Source organism: Dreissena polymorpha, chromosome 14 (genome assembly GCF_020536995.1).
Source record: "Dreissena polymorpha isolate Duluth1 chromosome 14, UMN_Dpol_1.0, whole genome shotgun sequence".
Lineage (NCBI taxonomy): Eukaryota > Metazoa > Mollusca > Bivalvia > Myida > Dreissenidae > Dreissena > Dreissena polymorpha.
This window is the reverse complement of record NC_068368.1, coordinates 38,907,407-38,934,504: the sequence shown is the minus strand read 5'-3', so window position 1 is coordinate 38,934,504 and position 27,098 is coordinate 38,907,407. Positions and strand designations below refer to the sequence as shown.

The 27,098-nt window shown below is 37.7% G+C and overlaps 2 protein-coding genes across 2 annotated transcripts in view; one reads left to right on the top strand and one right to left on the bottom strand.

Moving 5' to 3' along the window:
• The first annotated feature begins 873 nt into the window (after window positions 1-873).
• LOC127857772 (glycoprotein-N-acetylgalactosamine 3-beta-galactosyltransferase 1-like) lies at window positions 874-14,573 on the top strand. Its single transcript, XM_052394429.1, has 7 exons — window positions 874-975; window positions 1,244-1,414; window positions 3,463-3,852; window positions 4,351-4,589; window positions 10,388-10,537; window positions 12,533-12,664; window positions 13,601-14,573. Exons 2-7 carry the CDS (start codon window positions 1,270-1,272, stop codon window positions 13,721-13,723), a joined length of 1,179 nt encoding a protein of 392 aa, XP_052250389.1. The 5' UTR covers window positions 874-975; window positions 1,244-1,269; the 3' UTR covers window positions 13,724-14,573.
• The window catches only part of LOC127857770 (uncharacterized), a 26,990-nt gene continuing 14,452 nt past the window's right edge, over window positions 14,561-27,098 (bottom strand). Inside the window, exons 8-18 of the mRNA XM_052394428.1 lie at window positions 26,901-27,066; window positions 26,197-26,366; window positions 25,746-25,899; window positions 24,936-25,099; window positions 24,368-24,524; window positions 23,308-23,465; window positions 21,458-21,669; window positions 20,025-20,143; window positions 18,872-18,970; window positions 18,355-18,546; window positions 14,561-14,820 (exon numbers count right to left, since the gene is read on the bottom strand). Of these exons, the coding sequence (XP_052250388.1) occupies window positions 14,646-14,820; window positions 18,355-18,546; window positions 18,872-18,970; window positions 20,025-20,143; window positions 21,458-21,669; window positions 23,308-23,465; window positions 24,368-24,524; window positions 24,936-25,099; window positions 25,746-25,899; window positions 26,197-26,366; window positions 26,901-27,066 (1,766 nt within the window). The 3' untranslated portion in view covers window positions 14,561-14,645. The remainder of the gene's footprint in view (window positions 14,821-18,354; window positions 18,547-18,871; window positions 18,971-20,024; window positions 20,144-21,457; window positions 21,670-23,307; window positions 23,466-24,367; window positions 24,525-24,935; window positions 25,100-25,745; window positions 25,900-26,196; window positions 26,367-26,900; window positions 27,067-27,098) is intronic.

Here is a 27,098-nt window from a genome sequence, read left to right as displayed (position 1 = left end):
CCAGCAGTGTTGTCAGTGTAAAATATTTGTAAAGCTTCTTCAATTTCAGTTTTACATTTTATGACCTGCAACATATTCTATGCTACTTGATTTTACTATGGTAAGTCATTAAAGTGTTATTTATTTTTCAACTATGTAATGTGCTAATCTCATAAAATGAATTACTACCCCATTTAAAGATGACACCTAATCTAAATTCATTAATACAATAGTTATAATTGTTTTATTGTAACATACTATTCCACTAAAAAATGACCATCATAGAACATCAATGCTGTGCGTTTACTAAAATTTTCATTGATCTCAATTATTTAAAGAAAAAAATCTATCAGGCACTTATAAAAAAATATATAATTAGGGTGTAAAATTTAACAAACTGAACAAGTCAATTTGAACTTCTCTTGCAATTCAAATGGAGCCACTTGAAATACCAAATTGTTCCCATACTAGTCGGCAATATAGCTATGACATTGTGTCTATTCATAACATGCATCAGATACACCTTCTGAAACTTTTTAAGCGGTTTTGAAAACGCTATTTCATTGCAAACTTTCGTCAATAAAGGATACATGTTGTTATACAACCGAAAGTGAAAGTACAGTTTTAAAAAAATGAATAAAGAGCGAAACTGTTGAAAACTTCCGAAAATTTTAATTGATACTTACATAAGACCGTAAGACTGAACAAAATTATACTTAAATTTTAAATCATAACATGAAAGTTTACTTATAAAGCAAATTCTTCATTCATCCGCGGACTTCTTTGTGTCGTAGTCATAAATGCCTCCAAATGGAGGTGCGTGATGCGTCTAAGTATAGAGGTGATAATAACGTAGTGACGTCACCATCTATGTATAGAATGAGGGTGATCACTGTTTAACCGGAAGTAAACAAAGAACTAATTTTACCTGTCGTAAATAAAACCGAAAGTAGAATTTTACCTGTCAGTGATTTTTCTTGAAAGCCATCATTTAAGGTAAGTTATGATCTAGCGCTGATTTGACGATAAATGGATTACTTTTACATGATTGTGTAAAACTTATTTTGAATTATCGAAGTTTAATGTATTTTTCGTATATTAACTATCAAATCAAAGGTGTTGACCCGGGGTGTTGGGCGCGTTTCTAATTGAATACTATATGATATAAGATTTTTTCGTCAAAGTAATGAAAAATGTTGTGTTATGACATATTTATAGCGTTTTAGTGACTTGGCCACGTGCGTACCAACTATTGTTATTACAGTGAAAAAAACACGAGACAGAGAGGTTATGAGATCTTGGCGCTCTAGGATCGTGGGAGCTGTGTTCCTTGTAGTAATGGCAGGAGTCGTGTTCCTGTACCAGACCATGCCTAAACCAGAACTGAATCGCGCCTTCCGGCCGAGAAACACAAATAAGTCTTTACTCGCCAAAGGTTTGTGTTTTACAACTGACTTATTGAAACGCATTCTTAACTATGGGATAATTATTCGTTGTAAGGTAGCAAAAAAGCCTTTATGGCTATCTAATTTTATTTAATATTTATTACATGTATATACCTCTGTTTATTATGTTAAAAGAGTCCTTCCAGCTTGAACATGCGATACAATTTTGTAGTAGTATGTAGTATTAAAATCGTTTGGTATGAAATGTATATTAATCTCTGTATGCAATAGCACTATTGATAGCAGTACTGTTAATATGTATAATTCTCATTGAAGAATTGAGTTTATTTATACAATAGTTCAAAACCCAATTGAGACCTGTTTCCAACCAATATTGTTTTGGCCTTGTATTAAATATATTGGCCGCGCTCTTTGAAAACGGGGCTTTATGAATGCGCGCAAAGTGTCGTCCAACACTGTGCAGTCTTCACAGGCTTATCAGTGACGACACTTTTCTTTAAGTTTGGATTTTTTTTAAAAGAGACGTCCTTTAAACGAAAGATTACATAAAAGCAGAACGTGTCGACCGTTTAAAGTGCAGACTGCACTGGCTAATCTTGCACTGACGACACTTTACGCGCATGCATCAAATCCGGTTATCTCAGAACGAGGCTAATATACGAGGGTTTATAGTTTTCCGCATAGCTGACCTATAAACAATGACAAACAGTTATTATGCCCCCCTTCGAAGAAGAGGGGGGTATATTGTTTTGCACATGTCGGTCGGTCGGTCTGTCGGTCCGTCAGCCCGTCCACCAGATGGTTTCCGGATTATAACTCAAGCACGCTTAGGCCTAGGATCATGAAACTTCATAGGTAGATTGATCATGAGTGGCAGATGACCCCTATTATTTTCAGGTCACTAGGTCAAAGGTCAAGGTCACAGTGACTCGAAATAGTAAAATGGTTTCCGGATAATAACTCAAGAATGCTTAGGCCTAGGATCATGAAACTTCAAAGGTACATTGATCATGACTGGCAGATGACCCCTATTGATTTTTAGGTCACTAGGTCAAAGATCAAGGCCATAGTGACTCGAAATAGTAAAATGGTTTCCGGACGATAACTCAAGAATGCTTATGCCAAGGATCATGAAACTTCATAGGTACATTGATCATGACTGGCAGATGACCCCTATTGATTTTCAGGTCACTAGGTCAAAGGTAAAGGTCACAGTGACTCAAAAAAGTAAAATGGTTTCCGGATTATAACTCAAGAATGCTTACGCCTAGGATCATGAAACTTCATAGGTACATTGATCACGACTGGCAGATGACCCCTTATGATTTTCAGATCACTAGGTCAAAGGTCAAGGTCACAGTGATTCGAAAAAGTAAAAAGGTTTCCGGATGATAACTCAAGAATGCTAACACCTAGGATCATGAAACTTCATAGTTACATTGATAATGACTGGCAGATGACCCATATTTATTTTGAGGTCACTAGGTCAAAGGTCAAAGTCACAATGACTCGAAATAGTAAAATGGTTTCTGGATGATAACTCAAAAATGCTAACGCCTAGGATCATAGAACTTCATAGGTACATTGATCATGACTGGCAGATGACCCCTATAAATTTTCAGGTCACTAGGTCAAAGGTCAAGGTCACAGTGACTCGAAACAGTTAAATGGTTTCCTGATGATAACTCAAGAAAAATTAGGCCTAGGATCATGAAACTTCATAGGTAAGTTGATCATGACTGGCAGATGACCCCTATTGATTTTCGGGTCACTAGGTCTAAGATCAAGGTCCAAGTGACAAAAAACTTATTCACACAATGGCTTCCACTACAACTGACAGCCCATATGGGGGGCATGCATGTTTTACAAACAGCCCTTGTTTATTTTATTAACACCCTGTTGTAAGTATTACTTTATGGTAAGAAAAATCGTACATTGAGTTACACTATTAGTTAATTGTACATCTTTGCGTTAAACTAAATGAATGCATGTTATTTAATTTAATAAGAGTATTGGGATTTATTGATATGCTACGATGGCATGTTATGAATTTGTAAACATATTTTTCCTTTTGCAGTAATACACAAGGATCAGTATGAAATAACGACACAAATGCTTGTCAAAAATAAGGAGAAACCCGGAAAAGCCGTGACGCATTTGTTCCGCAAAACAGACTTGCCTCAAAGACCACTTTTTAACATCGGTCAAATTCCAGCACATTCAGAATCTTTCGATGACGCTACTCCTGAAAAAACGGACAAGTCCGAATCTGGAAGAAGGGATGATACAATATCCAAGCTAAGAAATCTTGCCACGAGTGACTCATTTCCATCTGGGCGATCTTTGAGTCCGCGCATGCGCATTCTTTGTCTGATTCTGACTTCCGTTTCCGTTGATGGTATCACGAAAATGACTGCTGTGAACGAGACATGGAGTCTTCGATGTGACCGGCGACTCTTCTTGTATTGTAAGAAAATGATGCTTTTTATTGAAAACATCATATAGTTGTTCATTCGAATATTTATAATTGAGGACGCATTCTATGACCATATTGGTTAAGCGTTTAGAGGGACAGAAAGTATTTTTTTCTAAGACCGACTCTTTTTTATCTTTGATGCCTTTTCTGGTACTCAGGTTTTGAATGCTTTTTGTTCGATCGTTTACAATGGCGTAAATACTTGTAGGCATGGTTGGCACGGGTCTACATTATTATTATTTTAGTTTAAATACGCTATACAACCACACTATACACTTCTCAATATATATTTTATATGTTAAACACTATCAGTCAAATCATGCAGCCCGTGTTTTTGATTTGAAATAGAGATAACATATAAGAGATTCGACTTTCATATTCACAAAAATTCATCAGTATGCATCCAATTTGCAGCATAATTAAATTTCTATTTGTATACTTGTTTGATACGAAATATTATTTCCTGCTTCTTCCTGTATGTATTTCCAGCTAACTCGTCCGAGGCTCCTCATTCCCAGTATACTCTTCAACTTCCGGTTCACGAGGGGCGTTCCCACTTGACCGCCAAAATTAGGCTTGCACTATTTATAGCTTACAACACATTCGGCGACGCATTTGATTGGATACTGAAAGCTGACGATGATACCTACGTCATAATGGAGAACTTACGTCATCTTCTGGCTAAGGAAGACCCCACACAGCCTGTGTATATGGGTTTCCAAATGAAGGTAATACCCTTTTGAAAACATGTATAGTCTAACAATTCTGAATGACGTACGCACAGCATAATGCCGTGATGTCCGACTTTCGACCGTTAAATGCCGCATTTGATACCATCAAAGAGAGCAATCTGAAGAACTAGGCAAAAACGTCAAGTAGTTGTTAATAATAGTAAATATGATGTTGTATGCATTAATCTTCGATAAAATCAAGCTTGTATTATGGGTTTACTATTAAAGGCTCTATAAAGGTGACGATCCGTAATAATTTACCGATTTTTAAATATTTTTTCCATATTTTATTTATAAAGGTTATCAAAAAACAATATTTATATATATATGCTATTGCACATTACCATAAAAATATGAGCAATACAACTTGTTTTGAGCTCAAAATACAGTGTCCTCCAAGTCAATCGTGTTTATAAACAATCAGTTTATTTACATCGCTGTTTATTTGGGAAAGTGAAAGTGACTCAGGTCATCAAAAATGTTTCGTTGATTTTCATCGTTTTCCGGTATCACTCACAAAGTAGGTCTTTTCTAAATGGTTAAAACGTTTGTAGTGATCTAATAAGTTACTTTCTGCTGGTAAAAAGTTATTTAAAATATAATTAAATTTGAATGTTCTTTCGGCTATTTTTAGCATACGTCACCGCTTTGGGGCTACACATCACATTAGTTGCAAAGTTGTAAACATTTCTTCCAATTATGAAACGGGTATATCTTCCATAATTCTTGACAACGGTGCACCTAAGCTGTGTTATTAGCATTTCTTATGCAAGAGTAACTGAAATCCGGTAAAAAATATACCAGTTTATATGCATAATAATTGGATTTGTCACCTTTATAGGGCCTTTAAAAGGCGTCAGAGTTCAGAATCAACGGGGTATTCAGAGGTTTTCACACGGGCTAGACAGAATGTAATCACATGGTTTATAATTTTATTTTTGCAAATATCTCAAGTTATCGAAATACATTATCAAACATCTTTAGTGCATAAAAGACAGTTTTTCTTGCAGATTGTGCCGATGTGAAAAAGGATCTTTTCACGGTTTGGTAAATTGACAAAATTGAAAAAAGTTGTTTCAGATTCGCAAATTTACGTTTTAGTTATGATATTTGTGAGGAAATAGTATTACTGAATATTAACCATAGTCCAATATAGCCGTTATATGTATCTTTTGACGATTTGAAAACATAAAAATTATAAAGCGTTGCAACGCGAAACGATTGAGTAATTTGGAGAGTTCTGTTGTTGTCGTTTTAATTTACGAAACTACGAAGATTGCTTATATAATGTATAAAATACTTAAAGTGTGCATACCCGGCTAATGCGTTTTTACTTCAGACTAACTCCAGGACTCCGGAGGTCACTGGTTCGAGCCCTGGTACCGGCTACTTTTTTTCCTTTTTTAAATATTATTCTTGATTTTTTACTTGAGCTTTTAAGATCCAATGTTTACATTTATGAATATAAAGCATTTAATGACATACTTCAAAATATGCCAAAATCTGTGAAAAGGCCCCTTTAAGGTATCTGCCATTAATCTATGGAATTTGTTACCTATTGATATACGAAACATAAACACCATTTCGAAATTTAAAACTTCATTGAAACAATGATTTAATTCAGGCGAAGATAATCCGCAATACTTTTACACTGGGGATAGACACTCATCAATTCTACATGCCCGTTTAAGAAATAATAACAGCAACCTTAACTCGGACTTATTTATTAATCATTTAAAAAAACATCCCCTATGTGCGTGCGGAAATGATTGTGAGATACTCCTTTATGGCAAGCCTTTACTAAATAATGAAAACAACACCATCATTTTTAACGAAGTTAAAAAATATATAATTACGACAAAGCGATTCATTACTTAGCTAACATTTTTTCCATTTTGCTGGACAGGACTTATTATATCTTAATTACTATCATTATTAATATCCTTGATTGTATACGATATCTGTATATTTTCTATAAAATCATTTTTTTACCTCATCTATTTTTTGAAAAAAAATTATGAGCTATTGTCATCACCTTGGCGTCGGCGTCCGGTTAAGTTTTGCGTTTTGGTCCACTTTTCTCAGAAAGTATCAATGCTATTGCATTCAAACTTGGTACACTTACTTAAAATCATGAGGGGACTGGGCAGGCAAAGTTAGATAACTCTGGCGTGCATTTTGACAGAATTATGTGCCCTTTTTTATACTTAGAAAATTGAAAATTTTGGTTAAGTTTTGTGTTTAGGTCCATTATATTCCTTAATTATCAAAGCTATTGCTTTCATACTTGCAACACTTACTAACTATCATAAGGGGACTGTGCAGGCAAAGTTATGTAACTCTGACTGGCATTTGGACGGAATTATGGGCCCTTTATACTTAGAAAATTGAAAATATTGTTAAGTTTTGTGTTTTGGTCCACTTTACCCCCAAAGTATCATAGATATTGCTTTCATACTCGGAACACTCGCAAACTATCATAAGGGTACAGTAAAAGGACAAGTTTCATAACTCTGGTTGTCATTTTTACGGAATTATGGCCCTTTTTTGACTTAGTAACTTTGAATTTATGGTTAAATTTTGTGTTTCGATCCACTTTACTTCTTAAGTATCAAGGCTATTGCTTTCAAACTTCAAATACTTTCATGCTATCATGAGGTTACTGCACCTGGCAAGTTGAATTTTACCTTGACCTTTGAATGACCTTGACTCTCAAGGTCAAATTATTAAATTTTGCTAAAATTGCCATAACTTCTTTATTTATGATTAGATTTGATACTTTGACAAAACTACTCTTACCTGACATACCACAATAGACTCCACCCAAACCATCCCCCGTGCCCACCCCCTCCCCCCCCCCCGAATCCCCCCCTAATATTTTTTTTTAAGATCATCTCACAAATGACCACCACACCCTCACACTATACCCCCCCCACCCCACCCCACCCCCAATTTTTTTTTTTGGAGACGGTTAAAAAACACAAATATTTATTTTTATTATTTTATGTTTGAAATACCGTCCAACCATCGCACCCAAGAATCCCCCCCCACTCCCCCACCTCTCCCCACCCGAATCCCCCCCCCCCCCCAATTTTTTTTTCAAGATCGTCTTGAAAATGACCACCACACCCTCACACTATACCCCCTCCCACCCCCCTACCCCCCCCCCCTTTTTTTTGATACGGTTAAAAAACACAAATATTTATTTTTATTAGTTTATGTTTGAAATACCGTCCAACCATCGCACAATCCCTCCCTCCCCCACCCCCCGAATTTTTTTTAGCATTTTTTTTCGCATTTTTGGAAGATAATGTAATAAATGTCCACACCCCCACACTATACACCCCTCTTCACTCCACCCCTCCCTTCTTTGTGATTGAGAATGAGAGTCCCTTCACCTTTAAAAAGAAAAGTAGATGAGCGGTCTGCACCCGCAAGGCGGTGTTCTTGTGTTTTTTTTAAGATCATCTCACAAATGACCACCACACCCTCACACTATACCCCCCACCCCACCCCCCCCAATTTTTTTTAAACGGTTAAAAAACACCAATATTTATTTTTATTATTTTATGTTTGAAATACCGTCCTTCATACCATCGCACCCAAGAATCCCCCACCACCCCCCACCTCCCCCCCGAATTTTATAAAAAAAAATAGCATTTTTTTGTTTCGCATTTTTGGAAGATAATGTAATAAATGTCCACGCCCTCACACTATACACCCCTCTTCACTCCACCCCTCCCTCCTTTGTGATTGAAAATGAGAGTCCTTTCACCTTTAAAAAGAACATAGATGAGCGGTCTGCACCCGCAAGGCGGTGCTCTTGTTTAATTATTATTATTACCATAAGTATAACTATTCTTGGTAACTACTGTTATTATTAGTACCGTAGTACTGTTGTCATCATATAATACACATAATTATTGAGAGTTATGTTCTCAATTGTATACTGTGTAAATGACATGATTAATATTTTATGTAATACCCCCGTCACACCGGACTGGCGTCCTTACTGCGTCTTTACGGCGACCGAGGTCGCAGTGAGGACGCCATAGACGCCGGAGGGACGCAGTAAGGACGCAAGAGGACGCCGAAAATTGCTCAGGACGCGAGCCCACGGCCACCACTTTTAACATGTTCAAAGTAGTCGCCGAAGTCCGGCGTTTTACGGCGTTCTGTAAAGGACATCGTAGGGACGCCGAAAAGACGCAGCAGTCTCCTACCACGTAGTATTGACGTGGTAGGGTCGCTGTAAGGTCGCCAAGGACGTCGTGTGGTCGCCGCTCAAACCCACAGAAATTATTATTGACTGCAAGGCGACCGTACGACGACCTTATTGCGACATTAGTACGTTCTTTGTACGTCTGTTGCGTCCTCAGAACGACTATGGTCGCAATAAGAACGCCAATGACGCCACTCAGACGCTGTATGGTCGGCTTTGGTCGCCGTTAGGACGCAGTACGAACGTGGTAAGGTCGCCAGGGACGTATTAAGGACGCCGTGAGAACGCGCAGAACGCCATAAACCAGGACGCTGGTGTGACGGGAAAGTGAAAAACAGCATTTTTACCAAAAAGTCATTGGCGTCCTTACTACGACAATAAGAAATTTCCAGAAATACAGTCTTAGGTCGCCGTTAGGACCCAGTCCGGTGTGACGGGCGTATAAGTCTGTCACCATTACAACATGTTAAAACTATCGCACGGGAAGGACTCCCGATTATGTTGAAGAACTTCAGGTCTAACCCTTTTTCCATTATGTATATATGGACCAATGTATATATTTGTACAATGTCATTATTTGGAAATAAAATATGTTTAAAGTAAACTCTTAACGTATAAGAATAAATCATTGAATACGTCGAAAATCGGTGACAAAATTTCACGTTCCGTGAAGCATAACCGTGCAATACACAAAATCGAATTTTGAACAACAAAACAGGCTTACTTAATATATTATTTCTAATGTTTTTCACATTTTCATAAGCAGCATAAAACTCGGCCATTTATGCCATATTTGAAAATCTTGAAAATTTGTTTTCAAAAGTTATTTTTAATAAAGCACCAGTAAAGGCAGTAACCGTCGTGTGAAAGTCCATTAGAGTAAAAAGGGGAAACCCGACAAAGTCACGTGATCCTGCATCCTGGCGTTCATATGTCGGTAAAATCTTGAAAATTATTTCATTTTAAGGAGTCTATATCTTGATATAAACAACAATGTTTTACAAATGTGAATCAGTATTCTTGTAAATCATGTATCATGTGTACATGATATGAGCTATAATATACATGTATATCTTGAACAGTCCCGAAGTACCCATTACGCAGAGTTGACTTAACGGCCCCGCGATTTTAGGGATCCCATAAGGCCGTGACTAAAGCATTTGTTTATTTTTTTACTTAGCCTAATCTAATGACTTTACAAAGACAAGTATGTTGCATCAATGTTTTCTTCCGATTAAAGGCTTTTCATTTTATTACCAAGTGACAATACTTTATCATTTGCAAAACGGTTTGTTCTGCTGATGATTTAGTTTTCAAGATGATCATTTTGGGGCTCAGACTTTCTCTGATTAATGCCCCATAATCGAGTGAAATCGACTGGGCAATGGCGTTCAAGTAGGCACTTGACCGACTTGGGGCCTCGGGCGCGGGCAACAAAAGTTTGAATGCCTGGGCCTCCACGGAGCTTAATCCGGCACTGATCTGGCACGAGGGTGTTTGTACATTGAAAATACGCAAACGACAAGCATATATGTTTTTTGTGTCGTGCATTAATGAATATTACATATTGCAGCCACACAACGCGCGCGGATACATGAGCGGAGGTGCTGGTTACGTCATCAGTTCTCGTGCCCTTCATGACCTAGTTACCACCGGTTTCCAAAGTGACGCTTGTGCCAAGGACGGGCCTAATGAAGACGTGGATATCGGGAAATGCTTGGAGGTAAAATTAGAGCCGCAGTCCAGACACACCTGTAGTCGTATATAAGCAGCGGTCTGGAAAAATTGCGCTTAATCACGGCCGACACTTTCCGCCTTATAGAGAATACTATGTTAGTGTGATTGTGTACGTAAATTTATCCCACGAGTGAAGAAAGGTTTACATGGCGAGGCTTGCCGAGCCTTGTAAGCCTTTCTGACACGAGTGGGATAAATTTAAGTACACAATCACACAATCATAGTATTCTATTTATCCTACAATATTGTTTTATTTAATTTATTCCTTAAATAAAAGCAAAAACACATTAAATTAACTGAATCTTACATTGCACATTGCTTAATAATATTTATTGTGATCTTTCCTGTTTACGGAAATCGAAATAGTCCTTAAGAATTCCACGCAAAAGAAAAGTAACGAGACAAAATATCGCTAAACGCCTCGATTCAAATTTAATCAGCGTTCCAAATGTAGCACACTCAAGTAGAACACAGACGGTTGTGATCAAACTACAATTCTTGTTTCACCACTGTAAAAAACCAAAAAACAAACATGGCTCTCGCCATTTTGAAATTTACATAATGTGTAGACACATACCGTGGCTACGTGAAGCATGATTCAGCATTTATTCCCGCCGATATTGTTAATTTTAGTCTTTAAACAACTTTATACTTACTTACATAAAAGTATTGTTCTACTCACCGAAGTTGTATAATAACCACGTCCATGTTTATTTTCGTAATGTTTAATTTGCTTCCATGACGAGTTAAAATTCTAGACAAATTTCTTCATCGCCATCCATCTTTTCCATTTTAAAGCACTGGATGTAAGCAGGCAATTCTTTGTGGATAGACATTATTTGATCGACTGACAAAGAAACGACTAAACCATCAAAGAAATTACCATTTTAATTCGACATCGATTTCCTTCGAAAAGTTAAAGAACAATTCACTGACACTTTTCTTAAATTTAATCCATCAATTTTTCAACAAAACATCGCGTTATTCGAGTACATTCGAAATTTTAACTAAATCGAAAATGCAGTTTCATTCCAGTTTTATATCCAAACACTGTGTTTTTCACATTCATAATATTATAATAATCCATCGTAATCACACACACTCGTAAACTCGTTAAACGACTGCGTACCCAATGACCTAAATGACGCAATCAGGGTGAAAGGCAAAAAAAACTAGTCCTTACGTAATGTTCTTAAAATAAGTTTGGAAGAAACCTGATCTAAAAATAACCATGGAGAAAACCTTATCTTTTCTTTATGAGTCGTTTTTGTTCTATAAAATCATTTAGCTGTAGGATAAAACTGTTTTTCCTTTAAAAAAGACTTCTTATAAACGAAAAGTAACATAAAAGCGGATTTCACATGCTTATCTGGGAAGACATTTTACGCGGATGCATTACACCCCGTATTCCGAGAGCGATTCATGTATTATCCTTTAAAAGATTCACAATCGTCAGATTTTTTAAAGCAAGTTTACGCTTTTCAGAACTTAAAATTTAAATGAATTTTTGTTTTTCTCCATATAATTTATCCTTATATGGCACTGGAACGTTAAATAGTCTGCCCTTACATTTAAAGAGTCGTAGAGTGGTAACTCTAATAATTAAATATTTAGTAAATATAAAGTAACTATTCTTTTTGCACCGATAATATTCAAACAAAGTTGTCATATAGATCAAACGGTAACGTAAAGTTATAACGTTTTCTTCAAATGATTACAGCCGTAGTGACAAAGCCTGTAATTTCCCACCTTCACCTTACAGGGAGGCGGAAAACTACAACGGGCGAGGCATGGTCAGGGGTGATAACCCCAAAAAAGGGTTAGGGTAAGGGGTCGGGTTAGGGTTAGGGTTGGGTTTAGGCTAACCCAAACCCTAACCCGACCCCTAACACTAACCCTTACCCTAACCCTCTAACCCCCCCTTGCGCAATACCATACCATGCCTCGCCCGTTGTAGTTTTCCGCCTCCATCACCTTACAGGTGTCAGGCGTTCCCATCCGGAGTTCACTCGACCTTGACGGCAAGGAGATGTTCCATCCGGAAAGCATCTACAAACATCTAAAAGACACGGGTTCCTGGCTGCAGGAGTATGCATGGAACCAACACATCACTGTAAGGATTTTTTATATGAGGACTGCCCTAGTAAAACAGGTCCTAGTGTGTGTTAAGTGTCATCCCAGATTAGCCTGTCGAGTCCGCACGGGCTTATCAAGGACATTTTCCGCATTTGTTGCAATTGTTTGTTTACAGGAAGTCCCTTTTTAGCTAAAATCCAGCTTATGCGGAAAGTGTCGACCCTTATAAGCCTGTGCGAACTGCACAGGCTAATCTGGAACGGCACATTACGCACATGCATTAAGTCCCGTTATATTATCCATAGACCTCCGTTTTCCTGAAGCGATGCTCATATGTACATTTTATTATTAGATGTACAAACTGCCAATCAAATTGAATGTATTCTACATTTTTTAGCTCGACTGCTGTCGGAGAAAACCCGAGGTATATTCATAGCCAGCTCGTCGTCCGCCGTCCGGCGTCTGACGTCCGCGTCATGCTTAAACCTTAAAATTGGCTCTAAAATCAAAGTGCTTCCACCTACATCTTTGAAACTTCATATGAAGCTGCACTTTGAGGGGTTCTACACGCTACATCCATTTTTGTGTCAATAGGTGAAAGGCCAAGGTGACTTCTTATATAAAACTTTTTTAACACAGGATCTTAAATCAAGGTGATTCCACCTACAAATTTGAAACTTTATGTGTAGATGCACCTTTATGAGTTCTACACGCCACATCCATTTTTAGGTCACTAAGTCAAGGTCAAGGTCACTGTGACCTCTATTATTATAAAACTTTAACAATGGCTCTAAAATCAAAGTGTTTTTCTTCTGACAAGCTTTCATTTACAAAACTGCACCCACAGCCGAGCGTTGGCACCCGCTATGCGGTGCTCTTGTTTGTTCGTCTGGTGCGGTTAAATATTTGTATGTATTTGTTGCTATAACCATTGTTATGGTGGTTACCTTATTTGTCTGCTTTTTCTTCGAAGGGTAAAGACTGCTGTAGTCCGTACTCCGTGAGCTTCCACAAAGTGCAGCCCAGGGATATGTACATTATCGACTATCTCCTGTACAATATTCGCGTCTTCAACGAAACAAACCCACAGAGGTGACGTTAACTTGCAATCATCCAGAATGACGTCACGATAATCCGAAAGACATTATAACAAGTGATGCCGCATCCAGAGCAAAACACGGTCGAACAGTCAGTAGCGGTGAACAAACATTTATGTATTAGGGGGATAACAAATACTCAGCCAGTGACGTCACACAAATCGCGAAAATATGTAACAAAAAGATCTACAGTGGAATCAAAAGTGGTGACGTGCGCTACGCGGTTTTAAGGGTTGTCAAAATACAAATATGTGTTCAACAATAGAAGGACAGGAGTTCTAAGTGTTACCAAATAAAAGCGCCATTTAAAGAAATATAAGCTACATGTAAACTACATAAAGTACAAAAAGTAGTCCGGCAAATTAATACACGATGGGGTGGCAGGGAGTGAAAAAAATTGATGTCAGTGACAGAATCTGCGACCATTTTACATAAGTTTTCAATAATTCACTGTTATTAGAAAAAATAAAGTCTAATCAGTGTCAGAAATGTTCTGGTTTTTCAAGGTTTGAATGCAAAAAGACAGTTTTACGGTGCACTATTTTCTTAATATTTACGTTTGTTTGCCGAACCCTACCGACAATAGTGCAATACTCTTATGGCGTGTTTACAATGATTTTTGCATAAATTAGACCTCCAACTTATGGGAAAATGTGAGATTGATTGACAAATGCATTGGACACAGAAAGAGTGATTCTTTTCTCAAAATAAATAAGTTCTCGGCGATGTTAGAGTTTCAGACAAAAATGAAACGTGGGGGCATCCTGGTCAATGTCTTGTTTTCAGGGAATAACCATTGATCAATTTGTTTAGAAATGCTGTACATATTTAATACAGAATATACAATTATTTATTGATGTTCTATTTTCCTTGTTTAACACAGCTCGAAACAAAGCTTTAATAACTCGTGGTCATCAGATTTCAGTGACGGCAAAACTGTTGACACTCTGGGGTGAATGACGTCACGGGGCAGAACTTGACTTCACAGTGGATGAAGATGCCCTGATTGGATTGGTCGAACGAGAACGCGTGGAATTTGAAACCAAAGTCATGTGACGAAGACAGGACTATCTGCACGGATTGGTCTGACTCGCATCTGCGAACAAAATCAGAACTTAATTGCGTGAAGATTAGTGTTGTAGAATACTAATAATAAACAATTTAAAGTTATTTTTATATTACTGCACCTGACAAACGCATCAGTCGCAAATATCATTTTGACACAATAACAGAAAACCAAATTGTTTATTGAGGCAGTTCTTCTTGAATGCTCTTGAATTTTTATGAGTAATTACGTACAGCTAAGAGTTCTCCCTTATAGCGCTTTTTCATGTCAAAAAAGTATGTCTCGTGTATGCCTATAAAATCGAGTTCAAGCAACCTTATACATGGTAACAAACACGATGCATGTAACCATTGACATACATTTTGCGTCGATGTATTACGATTGAAGGATTAGACACGAGATCTATCTCGCGGAGGATACCGGAGAAAGTCGACGGCGTATTTAAGAATTTGAAATACTTGGCGTTGTCAATTGCAAAAACTAACACTTTTTCATGAACTGATGACGTGTTTGAAACTTTGGATTACTATCATTATTATGCGAGCACATCATATCACGTTGGTTGTTTTAATTTGCGTATTAATGATATTTTTATTATCTGTTTGTGTTTATTTATGCCAGAAAATAGCTTATGGTGCTATTATTATCGATTAAAGTGCCGCCTGTAGTGCGTTCAGTTACAGCGAACGTTCGCTATAGTTCGCGAACGGTCGCGAACGTTCGCTATTGAACGCTCGGTTCGCCGCGAACGTTCGCGAACCGAAGCGAACCCTCTCGGGAGGTAGTTCGCTATAGTTCGCTAGCGAAACCAAGATGGCGGACAAATAAATATGTTGTATTTGTTCAGTGTAACTGTGATATTTTTTCCTAATTTGTAGTACATAAAATGAATTGAACAATAAACAAAGTGTATAGGAGGTGATGGGGATTCCGATAATGACGCCACGTTTGCGCATCCTCAAATTTTGGCCGTCAACACTGCGGCCATTCTGCTATTGTTTGCGTTTGATGATCCGCATCGTGATAAGATTTCAATCATTTTCGCGACTCTTTTAAGAACAACAAAATACTCAGAAATTTAAATTCTTTCAGATTAAATAGAATCCAATTAATGAACACAATTAAGGACGAAAACAAACAACAAATTGATTGATTTTATGTAATCAACATAAAGGAACTATTTGAACCTATATGTCCGTAAAAACTTATCTTGTTACAGATTAACTAAATCCTCTTGATACATATAATGTTTTTATTTCATTGTTCACGCCAATTTTGACACTCCTTATTTCAGCATTTTTAACCACCCATTGTTTAATTGCCCCTTTGTTCATCAAAAACCGATTATCTCGATATGATCGGATACTGTCCAGACAATTACTAAGAAAACAGGATGTCATAAACCCAGGGACCTATATTTGTATGACTCAGTATGGGGTCATTTACCCCATGTGTCTGGTCATTAAACACAATTTATGATACCTCCGTGTTATCTCTTGGCATATTAAGCCTTAAAGTTGCTTTAATAAAACATTTGAACATATTTAAAAAATAGGCGTACATTTTTCCGAAATGGATTAACAGGATCTATTCAGTATATATATTAGCCAGTTTAAACATAGCACTTAAGTGTTTTATAATGACAATACATTTAAAATATTGTATAAATTTTCTGCTACACAATTATCGTATTTAACGGGTTCCTGCAAATATAAACTCCGATGTAATAACGTGTAAAGATCGTGCGTTTTTGCAGTGTTCGAAACATTATCGCGAATCGCGTTTGATCATAATATGGATATAAAGTACTTGGGTAAAATAAATGTATAAACTCCGATTTATGGTATAGTAAAATGCCAGATTTGTATCGCTCATTATCACGACAAAAGAGTTTTCAATATACAAGGGGATTCAAAGACAGTTCAATTCGCAAAATATGCAGGTGTTTTTTTCCATTTGAATGCTAAAATTTATTAATATTTTCATTAATGTAAACGAAACGAAAATTCATTCAATGTAAAAGAAAATTACAACTACATTTAAAGATTGTAATGTATTGCGCTATTTTAGGGCTTTGTTTTATAACTGATTCAACGCACCTCTTACACTAAATTTCGATCGCTAATTTAAAATAACACTATCGCATCCACACCACTTATAATTATAATCAAATTATTATAGGTTTTATTATTTTTGAAAAATCTGTTAATTAAGTACTTTCTGTGTTATTAGCGATTTCCGCCATCAAAACCGCAATCAATTTTCTGGGAGTCGCCATCTTGAAACGTTCGCGCCGAACTTATCGTTCAATAAGACCGAATCGGAAACGAACTATCATTGGCGAACGTTCGCTGTAACTGAACGCACCGCTGGATTCAAGGCGGAGAGTTTTCATGAATGAAGGCGTTATCAGTTGCAACTCTCAGCGGCCCAGATGGATTATTGCAACTATTTACGTAGGACCTCGTTTAATATTTGTTTATTTTTTTGCCGAATGGATTTATTTTCTCAAGTTTCAGAATCATTAGAGACCAATACACAGATGGGCATTTCTGATTGTAAAAAAGAAATTGCGATGGTCTTAGGTTAGAAACGAGCTTTAGTATTTTCTTCCGTTTTATTGTGTATCAAGATACTCAAGTTTAGGACCGATAAAAAAATCGATCAGACTTAAGATTAAAGAATATTCTAAACACGCAATAAATACAGCAGAATTTGCAAAAAACAAAGCCTTAACATACCGTTCTTAAGGAAGAAGTAAACAAAAAAGGTGTTGACTGCCATGCTATAATTGACTTTAAATTAGTTGAATTCATATGTATCTTGTTCTCAGGGAACGGGGCATAATGCATGTGTGTAAAGTGTCGTCCCAGATAAGCCTGTGCAGTCCGCACAGGCTAATCAGGGACGACACTTTCCGCTTTAACTAGATTTTCGGTAAAAACGGACTTCCCTTAAACGAAAACTACCATTAAAGCGGAAAGTGTCGTCCCTGATTAGCCTGTGCGGACTGCACAAGCTGAACTGGGACGACACTTTACGCACATGCATTTTGCCAAATTCTCACAGAACAAGACACAATTTTATTTTTTGCTTTCCGGTGATTTATAGAGAAATATCAGTGAAATAAAAGAGGTATTTCACTGTTTTAAATAGTGAAAAATAACAGTGAAAAATATCGATATTTTTCACTGTTTTACTGTGAAATGACGTCATATTTCGACGAAATGACGTCATAAATCCAGCGAAATTATACAGTTTTAACTCTTTTACAATGTAAATAAACGATGAAAAGAGCATAAAATAAACTCGTGTTCATAAAAAATACATATTTTTACTCGTGACTGCGCCACTCGTGAAAATATTTTTTTATATGATCACTCGTGAAATAAAATCAATATTCCATCGAATGCAACAAATATCCTCTATATACTTAAGTCTTAGAATCGGTCGGCGAATGCGGGCCCAGATATGACAATCTGTTTAGTACGTAGAGTAACAAACCGTCAAATAATAACACTGAATTTGCAATTAACTACACAACTATGTAACGCCTTATACCACCTGTCTGTAATCAACGGCAGCCTTCGCGGGTCGTTTTTGTTGTTCGTCGGCGTTGCCAAGCACGACTGGACGATCATCTTCGTATTCCCGTCGGCGTCGGGAGAGCGTAGACGGACGTACGCGTCGGAGTTGATCGCTAGCTGGAGCGGGTTGTCCGGAAGGGGATTCACAAACTGCTGGTTCACAAACCCGCTGAAACGTTGACAGATACAAGACAGATAAATAAGATTCGTTGTCGGAATCGAAAACGTAAAGGATTCGCACGGACAAAATGGGGACGATCGGGCAAGTGGAAACAAAACGTTTTTTAAGCCGAACATTAAAAAGAAGAAAACATGTTGAAGTATTCGCAACACCTTTGCATTCTTTTAACTTCTGACATATCAAACAGTATTATTCTGTATTTATTATACACGTGTGTAAATAATGATCCATTACTGCATGTAGTGCAGATACCGGTTCTCGTCAAATGGTTCTATATTCTGAAACACTCTGTTACCATATATGTTTCTCTCACCTATAAAATGTCTGTACGATGGTGAAATGAGCAGTGGAATCTATCGAGTTTCCAGTGTTGCTATTTCCCGGGTTGATGCCGAAGTTGACGGACCCATTTCTAATAAAAACAATAGTGATGGAATAGTAATAGCTACAATACAGGTTATAGTAATACCAGTTGGTGCTGGTAATTATGATGATGGTGATGGGATAGTAATGTAGTAAGAGTCCTTCCAGTAGCAATAACAATAGTTAAACCCAATTATGCCTATTGGAATCTCCCATCTTTCTAAATTGGATCAATTTATTTCCAAACTTAGGGATGTCTAGTATATTTATTTCTATATTTAGAATATTTATTACATAAATTCATTTAAGCAAACAGCGCAGACCCTGATGAGACGCCGCATCATGCGGCGTCTCATCTGGGTCTACGCTGTTTGCAAGGCATTTTTCTAGACGCTAGGCATAAATGGGTTAATACAGGTAATAGTACTACCAGTTGGTGCGGGTTATTATGATGAGTGTGGTGGGGTAGAAATGTAGTAATAGTCCTTGCAGTAGCAATATCAATAGTTTAAATATATTTATTTCAACCAATACACATATTAATTTACATAAAATTACATGCAACATTTATACAATTACATCTTTGAATAGGATCAGAACGAAAGACAATGTCTTATAAAGTTCTTCTCCCTATACAAATAAAATAGTTGTTATAAGCGTTATCATTATAATCATTGTCATTAGTAGCAGCAACACCATAATTGGCGCTTGATGTACTCGTGTAATACCATACTGTGGAGCATAAACACCTTAATTAAATATATATGAGCCGTGCTCTGTAAAAAAGGGGTTTAATGCATGTGCGTAAAGTGCCGTCCAAGATTAGCCTGTGCGGTCCGCACAGGTTAATCAGTGACGGCACTTTCCGCCTTAACTTGATTTTTGCTAAGAGGAGACTTTCTTGGAGCGAAAAATATCATAAAATCGGGAAGTGTCGTACCTGATTAATCTGGGACGACACTTTACGAATATGCATTACACCCTTTTTCACAGAGCACGGCCCATATTAGTATGTATATTCCCATCAATTATAAAAATAACAAAAAAGTATAGAAAGCAGTGCAACAAAGGTTTGATCCTTTCATGATGTAGGTGCCACCGACCTGAATATTTCGCAGTTGAGTGTGAACGTCCAATTCACGTTCCTGATGATGCTCGGGTGTAGAGGGTCGTGATATAGATACTGGAGCTGATTCGTATACACGTTGAACTCCGGGGTCGTCTAACAAGTATCGGCGAATTTGTATAAGAACGGTACAGGTGTCTATATATACTATTTTTTCTAAATACCACGGTATATGATTTGAACAAATATACTGATATTGAATTCAAAATACAAGGACATCGCAAATATGCAAATATTAAATTCGCAATACCACGGTATCGCAAGTATAGAAATACTGATAGTACTCGCTCAATACGCAGTTATACAAATATATATATACAAAAACCACGACATCTCTGTTATTCAAATACTGATACAACATTCCAGACACCGCGGCATCGCAGTTCACAACTCTTGATATCTCTTAAAGGGGCATTTTAACAGAGTTTGGCATGTTTTGAAGCTTGTCGTTAAATGCTTTTAATTGATAAATTTAAAACATTGGACCTAAAAATCTCCAGTAAAAAAACAAAAATACGACTACAAAATGGAAAAAACGCAACCCTCAACTGGACTCGAACCACTGACCACTGGAGCCCTGGAGTAAAACGTTTCCCGCTTAGACCACTCGACCATCCGTGCTCATGCTATGTGCGGATGTATTTTTTAGTTATATAAGCAATCCTCGTAGTTTTCCAAAATATAACAACAACAGAACTTTCCAAATTAATCAATCGATTCGCGTTGCAACGCTTTATAACTTTCAGGTGTTCAAATCGTCAAAAGATGCATATAATGGATATTTTAGCGCATGGTAAATGCTCTGTATTACTATTTCCTCACAAATATCATTACTAAAACGAAAATTTGCGAATCTGAAACAACTTTTTTATTTTTTTCAATTTACCAAAACGTGAAAAGGCCCCTTTAATTAAGTCTTATCTATTCAATTACGGCTACCACGATACCGTTTTTCTTCAAATTGTTTATATTCCCTTATCGAAACCACACTATGGGAAAAGTAAAAATATTGGTTTCCCTTATAAATACCAAAGTGTAGCACTTGTACACATATTGATAGCGCTTTCCAAATACTACTGCATCGAACGTACACGTGAGCCGCGAAACGGGATACAATGGCGTAATGCACGTGCGCAAAGTGTAATTGAAGGTTATAATGTGAAGTCGCGCATTCTAATCAGTGACAACACTTTACGCCTGTATATAATTTTTCGTTCAAAAGAGGTTACTTAATGAAAATTGAGTCTTTGCGTAAAGAGTTATCCCTGAGTAACCAATTTGTACTGCACATGCTAATCTTGGACGACTAATCACGCACCTTCATTAAGCATAATTTTCCCAGAGATAGGTCAAAGCTTTTTATCTCATTCCAATCACATCACATTTATACAAATATTGGTACTCTCTCACCGTAACTGTTGTATCGCATGAGCTCAGACCGTTCGTGAAAACAAGTTCGTGACCTTGAAGTTGACCACTGCAGTGCTGAGTCTGACCGAGGGCAATGTCGCCCGCGTTCGAGTGAGGGAATACTCGCTCCATGAGGCGCATATCCAACCGGATGTTCCAGCGTGAGGAGGTACAGATGCTGTCAGAAGCAAGAGTGTCCCTGAGGCGCAATCCTGACAAACCGGAAAAAAAAACGATAGCGCCGATGGCGTTGAAAGTCTATTTGCAAGATACAGGTAAGTTTCTGCTGAAGTAAATGTGGAAGAATTAGTTGTCTGAATAAAAATGTAAATTGCTATCAAAAAGATTTGTTATGAAGAACAAGACTATCGCCAAGCAATAAAAGCCCCATACATCGCAAGAAGCAGTAATATAATTTTCTCACTTTTTTGAAGGAACGTAGCCTAGTTCTTTTTAAGTTTGCCTTGTAGATGGTAATTTTCTAAAAATAAATCGCTTTTGCCAATAACAGAATTGTTTTACGAACGAAATTTGTTTTAGTTTCTAAGAATGTTTTTTCACCTACTACGGTCTTAGAAAAAAATCACTAAAAATGGTGTAAGCAATGTTCTTGGAAGAAAATGATAGAAAAATGTTTTAAAATGGTGTAAGCAATGTTTTTGTCAGAAAATGTTAGACAAAAGTTTCTAAATGAAACATTGTAAGAATTACGAAAAACTATATTAAATATCTATTTTGTCTGCCAAAAATCAGGGAAGGCTTGGAAAAGGACAGCCGTTTCCCCTGTGATTTTGAAAGGCGGTATTACAAAAGCCTATTTGCGTTGCAAATAGACTAACTATGCGTGATTCCTGTACATGGGAAAAAAGCAATGCGTAATCGGGATTCATTTGCATGGTAAAGAATTGTTTTTATTTGCTTTATCATGGCAAATTGGACATCGAATTCATTTGAAACTGCTTCACTGACGCTGTTGTCCGTACTGAAAATGAGCTTCAACTGTACATACATGTGTAGCCATGTCCCCATGAGTAGCAGTCCTGAAAACTTTGTACACGAATTACTTTGGGAGACTTGCAATAATCACTTCACGTCCGCTTTAGGTGCCATTGATACTGATTGAGTCGGTACACAGTAATATCAATTGAACTATATCTTTCTAAGAACAAGGAGATCTGGCATTAGTCATTTCCATAACAATAGATAATTGAACAAATAGTTTATGCAATCGAGTCTACTCGCCTAACGGAAATTATAGTTTCCAGGCAACGGTTTGCAATAAACTGGTTAGTGTCTTGTAAATCATGTAAAGAATTCATTACCCATAGATGCGTACTTAACCCATTTATGTCTAGCGTCTAGAAAAAGGCCTTGGCAAACAGCGAAGACCCATCATCAGGATTATGCGCTGTTTGCTTAAAGGAATTTCTGTAAGAAATATTCTAAATATAGAAATAAATATACTAGACATCCCTATTTTTTTTAAATAAATTGATCCAATTTAGAAGAATGGGAGAGTCCACTAGGCATAAATAGGTTAAAGGTGATAACAAGCTTCAACACCACCAAATTTGGGAGAATTTTACATGCTATGTAAGTAACACACGTATTTGCCAACTCATCGTGGACAGCGTTATTTAGGCTTCATTATTTTTGTGTTGCAATTTTTACTGACGGTTTTTGAAAGATGAAATCATATCATTAATTTTCTTAGTCAGGTGTGTTATTTTGCTGGTATGAAAATACGGCACACCTTATTTCATTGACTCGATTACACATATTTTGATATAAAAACTCAACTGTGAAAGAGGAATTTACATATTTACGGAAGAGTCGTTCAACAAACATACCGCAATCAACGCCGGCGTCCTGCGCGTGTGTGCAGTCATGTGACAGCCACGGATCGGAAACACAGAACTGAATGTCGCTTTCTGTTGAGTCACACTGCAACTCGTCTACGGTGATTGGTCCGCTTCCCTGCCCGTAGTGGCCGTTTACATACACCTTCCTATAGAAAAATACGTTGGGTCTACGAATTTCACCAATGTATGCCTAGTGGACTCTCCCATCCTTCGAAATTGGATCAATTTATTGCCAAAATTAGGGATGTCTAGTACATTTATTTCTATATTTAGAATAGTTTTTACAGAAATTCCTTTAAGCAAACAGCGCAGACCCTGATGAGACGCCGCATCATGCGATTTAATAAATCTGAGAACAAGTTTCAAACAAATCCTTTCAGATCTAGAAGGATTGCACGTGTTGGGGTAGGGGCTTATGTTAAACCCTAGGGAATGTAGGCATTCAATGAGTTCAATTGTCGGCGCAATCTTTCACAAGGCGGTACTTTTCCTGTGCAATGGATGTATGTTTAGAATGGCCTTTATTGATAAAATACTATTAGAAAAGCGGGATATATCGTCCATAATCAATCGACCTGTGTGAATGGCACAATCTGATTTAGGGAGAGGCAGTCATACGCAGTAAAGAGCCTAGTTTTACCAGGATGGTCCTCGATTATACTCACGTGTGTTAGCGTGCCGTTTAACGTATGAAATTCATTAACACAAACTGCTCCGAGAAGTACGTTTCAAGCAGCTTGTTAAGCGAAATAAATGACTGTCACTGTTAACGCCTGTCAAAACTGAGGCAGATAATCACTGCCTCGTATTATTGCGATACCACGGGGAGAGAGCGTAACTTGAGGCAAGGCACTAATTTACCATCGTTTCTTCCAGCTGGTGCAATGTTTCAATCGCAACAATGTTCTAACTGCGGGCGATAATGGTTGCCTCTTTGTGATCCGAGTAAGAAGAAAATGTACAGGAGTAAAATACTCCAGATTTTTGGAAAGCGGATTCATTGTGTAAAATGATGAGCACGGCCTTCATGCTTAATGTACATTAGTACCTAGGAGTCCCAAATCTATAGCCTAGTTGATCGCAGATGACGTCAGCATCTCGCTGGTCGAAGTTGTCCGAGCAGACTGTGCCCCATCTTCCGTTATAGTAGACCTCCACCCTACCTTCCGTAGGCGACGAACCACCAACAAGTCGCACGCTCGTTCCTGCAGAACAAAATGGACGATCGACGAGGTTTGATTGACATTGCGCTTGGCTAGGCTGCATTTGTGGATGGGGATTGAGGCCGAAACTAGTCATGGTATTATTCCTACATCACCCAGTTTTACTCTATGACTACTGAACTTTTAAATAAGTGTTTGCAGATTAATCTATTTCTGAAGGACAATGACAGTAAATTTATGCGAATGCTTTTAAAACCCCAAAATCCACGAGTTTCATATTGGCTATCCGTTTGATTTGTTTTCTACGGATAAACGTTTTATAAAAGCTACAAAATGCATACCAGAATAACGTCGATGTGGTCGATTTTACAGGCAAATACAACGGATTAACAGATAAACGCTATGACGACCGGAAATGAGTTCAAACATTGCACATGTGTTGTACAAGCATACCACAATCAACCCCAACTATGCTGTTGTCGCTGCAAGTGCTGCTGAGCCAAGGGTTTGATGCGCACAACGCGATGTCGATCTCGTCGCCATTGCAACCGACATTGTCAATAACCACAGGCCTGTTTCCGCTTCCGTAGTAACTTCCGGTTTTAACGGAGTTGTATCTATGAGATATTCATTGTGATTCTGGTAAATGATCTGCATCAATAATGCCGAGGCAACATATTTATTATTTATTATAGTGACAATAAAGTAATGTTATAACGAAATAAAAATAAAAAAGTGTGCCTCAATTGGGACTCCAACAATCGTCCTGTTGTATAAACAACTGTCGCGTAAACCACCACTATTAGCCATGGAAAAACATTTTATAAATTTGACTCACGTTTTCAATCAACTCATTAATAAAACAACATACTTATTCCAAATCATTTATTCGTTTAGCATTTGAAACGCTTTATAATTTAATCAATTTCAAACAATGATTATTCAGTATTTGTAATATGAGTCTACGTCATTTAAGGCATTTCGCTTATTGATATATAGAGTGGTCTTTTTCCGATTTTTCGCAGATTAGCCAGTGAAATCCACATAAGCTTATCTGGGACGAAAATTGGCCCTCTCATGGAACGGTGTGTTTTCTTAACGAAAATCCACTGAAGGCGGAATGTGTCATCACTGATTAATTTGTGAGAACTGAACATGCTTATCTGGGACGCCACTTTACGCATATGCATTAAGCCAGTTTTCCAAACAACGCGGCCCACATAAGCGACGAAACACACGCACACACATGTGATCTATTAATACCCAGAAAAGTATGGGAAATTCAGCTGGTTGCAGACGACCTGTGCGTCTGATGCACCGAAGTTTCGATCGCACACCGTGCCCCATTGTCCTCGGAAGTACACCTCCAGGCGACCGTTAGTGGTGCTCGTTCCGTTCACCATGCGTATCGAACTCGCTGAAAGAGTCGGTCACAAGGGATTTTGTTGATATAAGTCTTGAAAAAACTATAAGGCTTTTATCGCCGACAAATGAATTAAAAAGTACTTTTATCAGTTATTCGCGTAAGTTAAAAGTAAAAACAAGCTCTTATATGGTTAGCTCTACTAAGGTTGCCCAGGATGTATGTGAAGTGACCACCGTAAATTACAACTAAACAATTTATTAGCTCTCGAAGGCAGGATAAATTCCACCAAGGACGGGTTTTAGAAAAAAAGTATTGGCTTATGCACACAAGTCAAAACAATGTGCATACCGCACCCAACACCAACGTCATGCAGGTGCGAGCAGGAAGTGACCAACCAGGGACGAGACGGGCAGTCCGCGATGTCAGCCTCGTGTCCGGTGCAGTTCAGCTCATCGATAGCAACCTGGCCTTGACCTTGACCGAACTGCGCATGTGTGTAAACGCTTATCTGCGCGGTACTAAAAGACAGGGTAAGAACCAAACGCAAAATACACTATTGCGGAAACTCGTTACTGATACAGCAAAGAATGTTCATTTCAATACAAATATCTAAAACACGTCCCTTTAGCTTTTTAACCCATTATGCCTAGTTAACTATCCCATCCTAATTAATTGGATCAATTTATTTTCAAAAGTAGGGATGTCAAGTATATTTATTTCTATATTTAGAATATTTCTTACAGAAATTTCTTTAAGCAAACAGCGCAGACCCTGATGAGACGCCGCATCATGCGTCGTCTCATCTGGGTCTACGCTGTTTGAAAAGGCCTGTTTTCTAGACGCTAGGCATAAATGGATTATATAACCATTTGGTTTACGAATCATTATTCTCCCCATCTAATAACAAATCACTTTATTGACCATTTAAGCATTTATTTAATTACCTATTGCTTCGTGAACGATTTTTAAATTAACAACATAGTAAATTCCCACTTTATTGACTATTTTACCCACTGATTTACCAACCATTCACTTCATGAGCCAGTCTTTACCTGCCGGTCTGCATTCCGGAGTACCCGAGCATCGTGCAGACGACGCTTGCATCATTGACGTCAAACATGTGATCACACACGCTATGCCAGCCGCTCTTCGCGTACACCTCGAGCCTTCCCTCGGCAGAAGACCGACCTCCCGCAAGTCTGACCTTCGTCTGCGGGTCTGTTGTGTATCGCAACAGTGGGCAATCGTCA

Excerpts from the sequence above, each read along its gene's own strand:
- LOC127857772 (XM_052394429.1), top strand. The coding sequence starts at position 1,270 with ATGAGATCTTGGCGCTCTAGGATCGTGGGAGCTGTGTTCCTTGTAGTA. Across the intron at positions 1,415-3,462 it reads TAAGTCTTTACTCGCCAAAG|TAATACACAAGGATCAGTAT; the intron begins GTTTGTGTTTTA and ends TTCCTTTTGCAG. Across the intron at positions 12,665-13,600 it reads CATGGAACCAACACATCACT|GGTAAAGACTGCTGTAGTCC; the intron begins GTAAGGATTTTT and ends TTTTCTTCGAAG.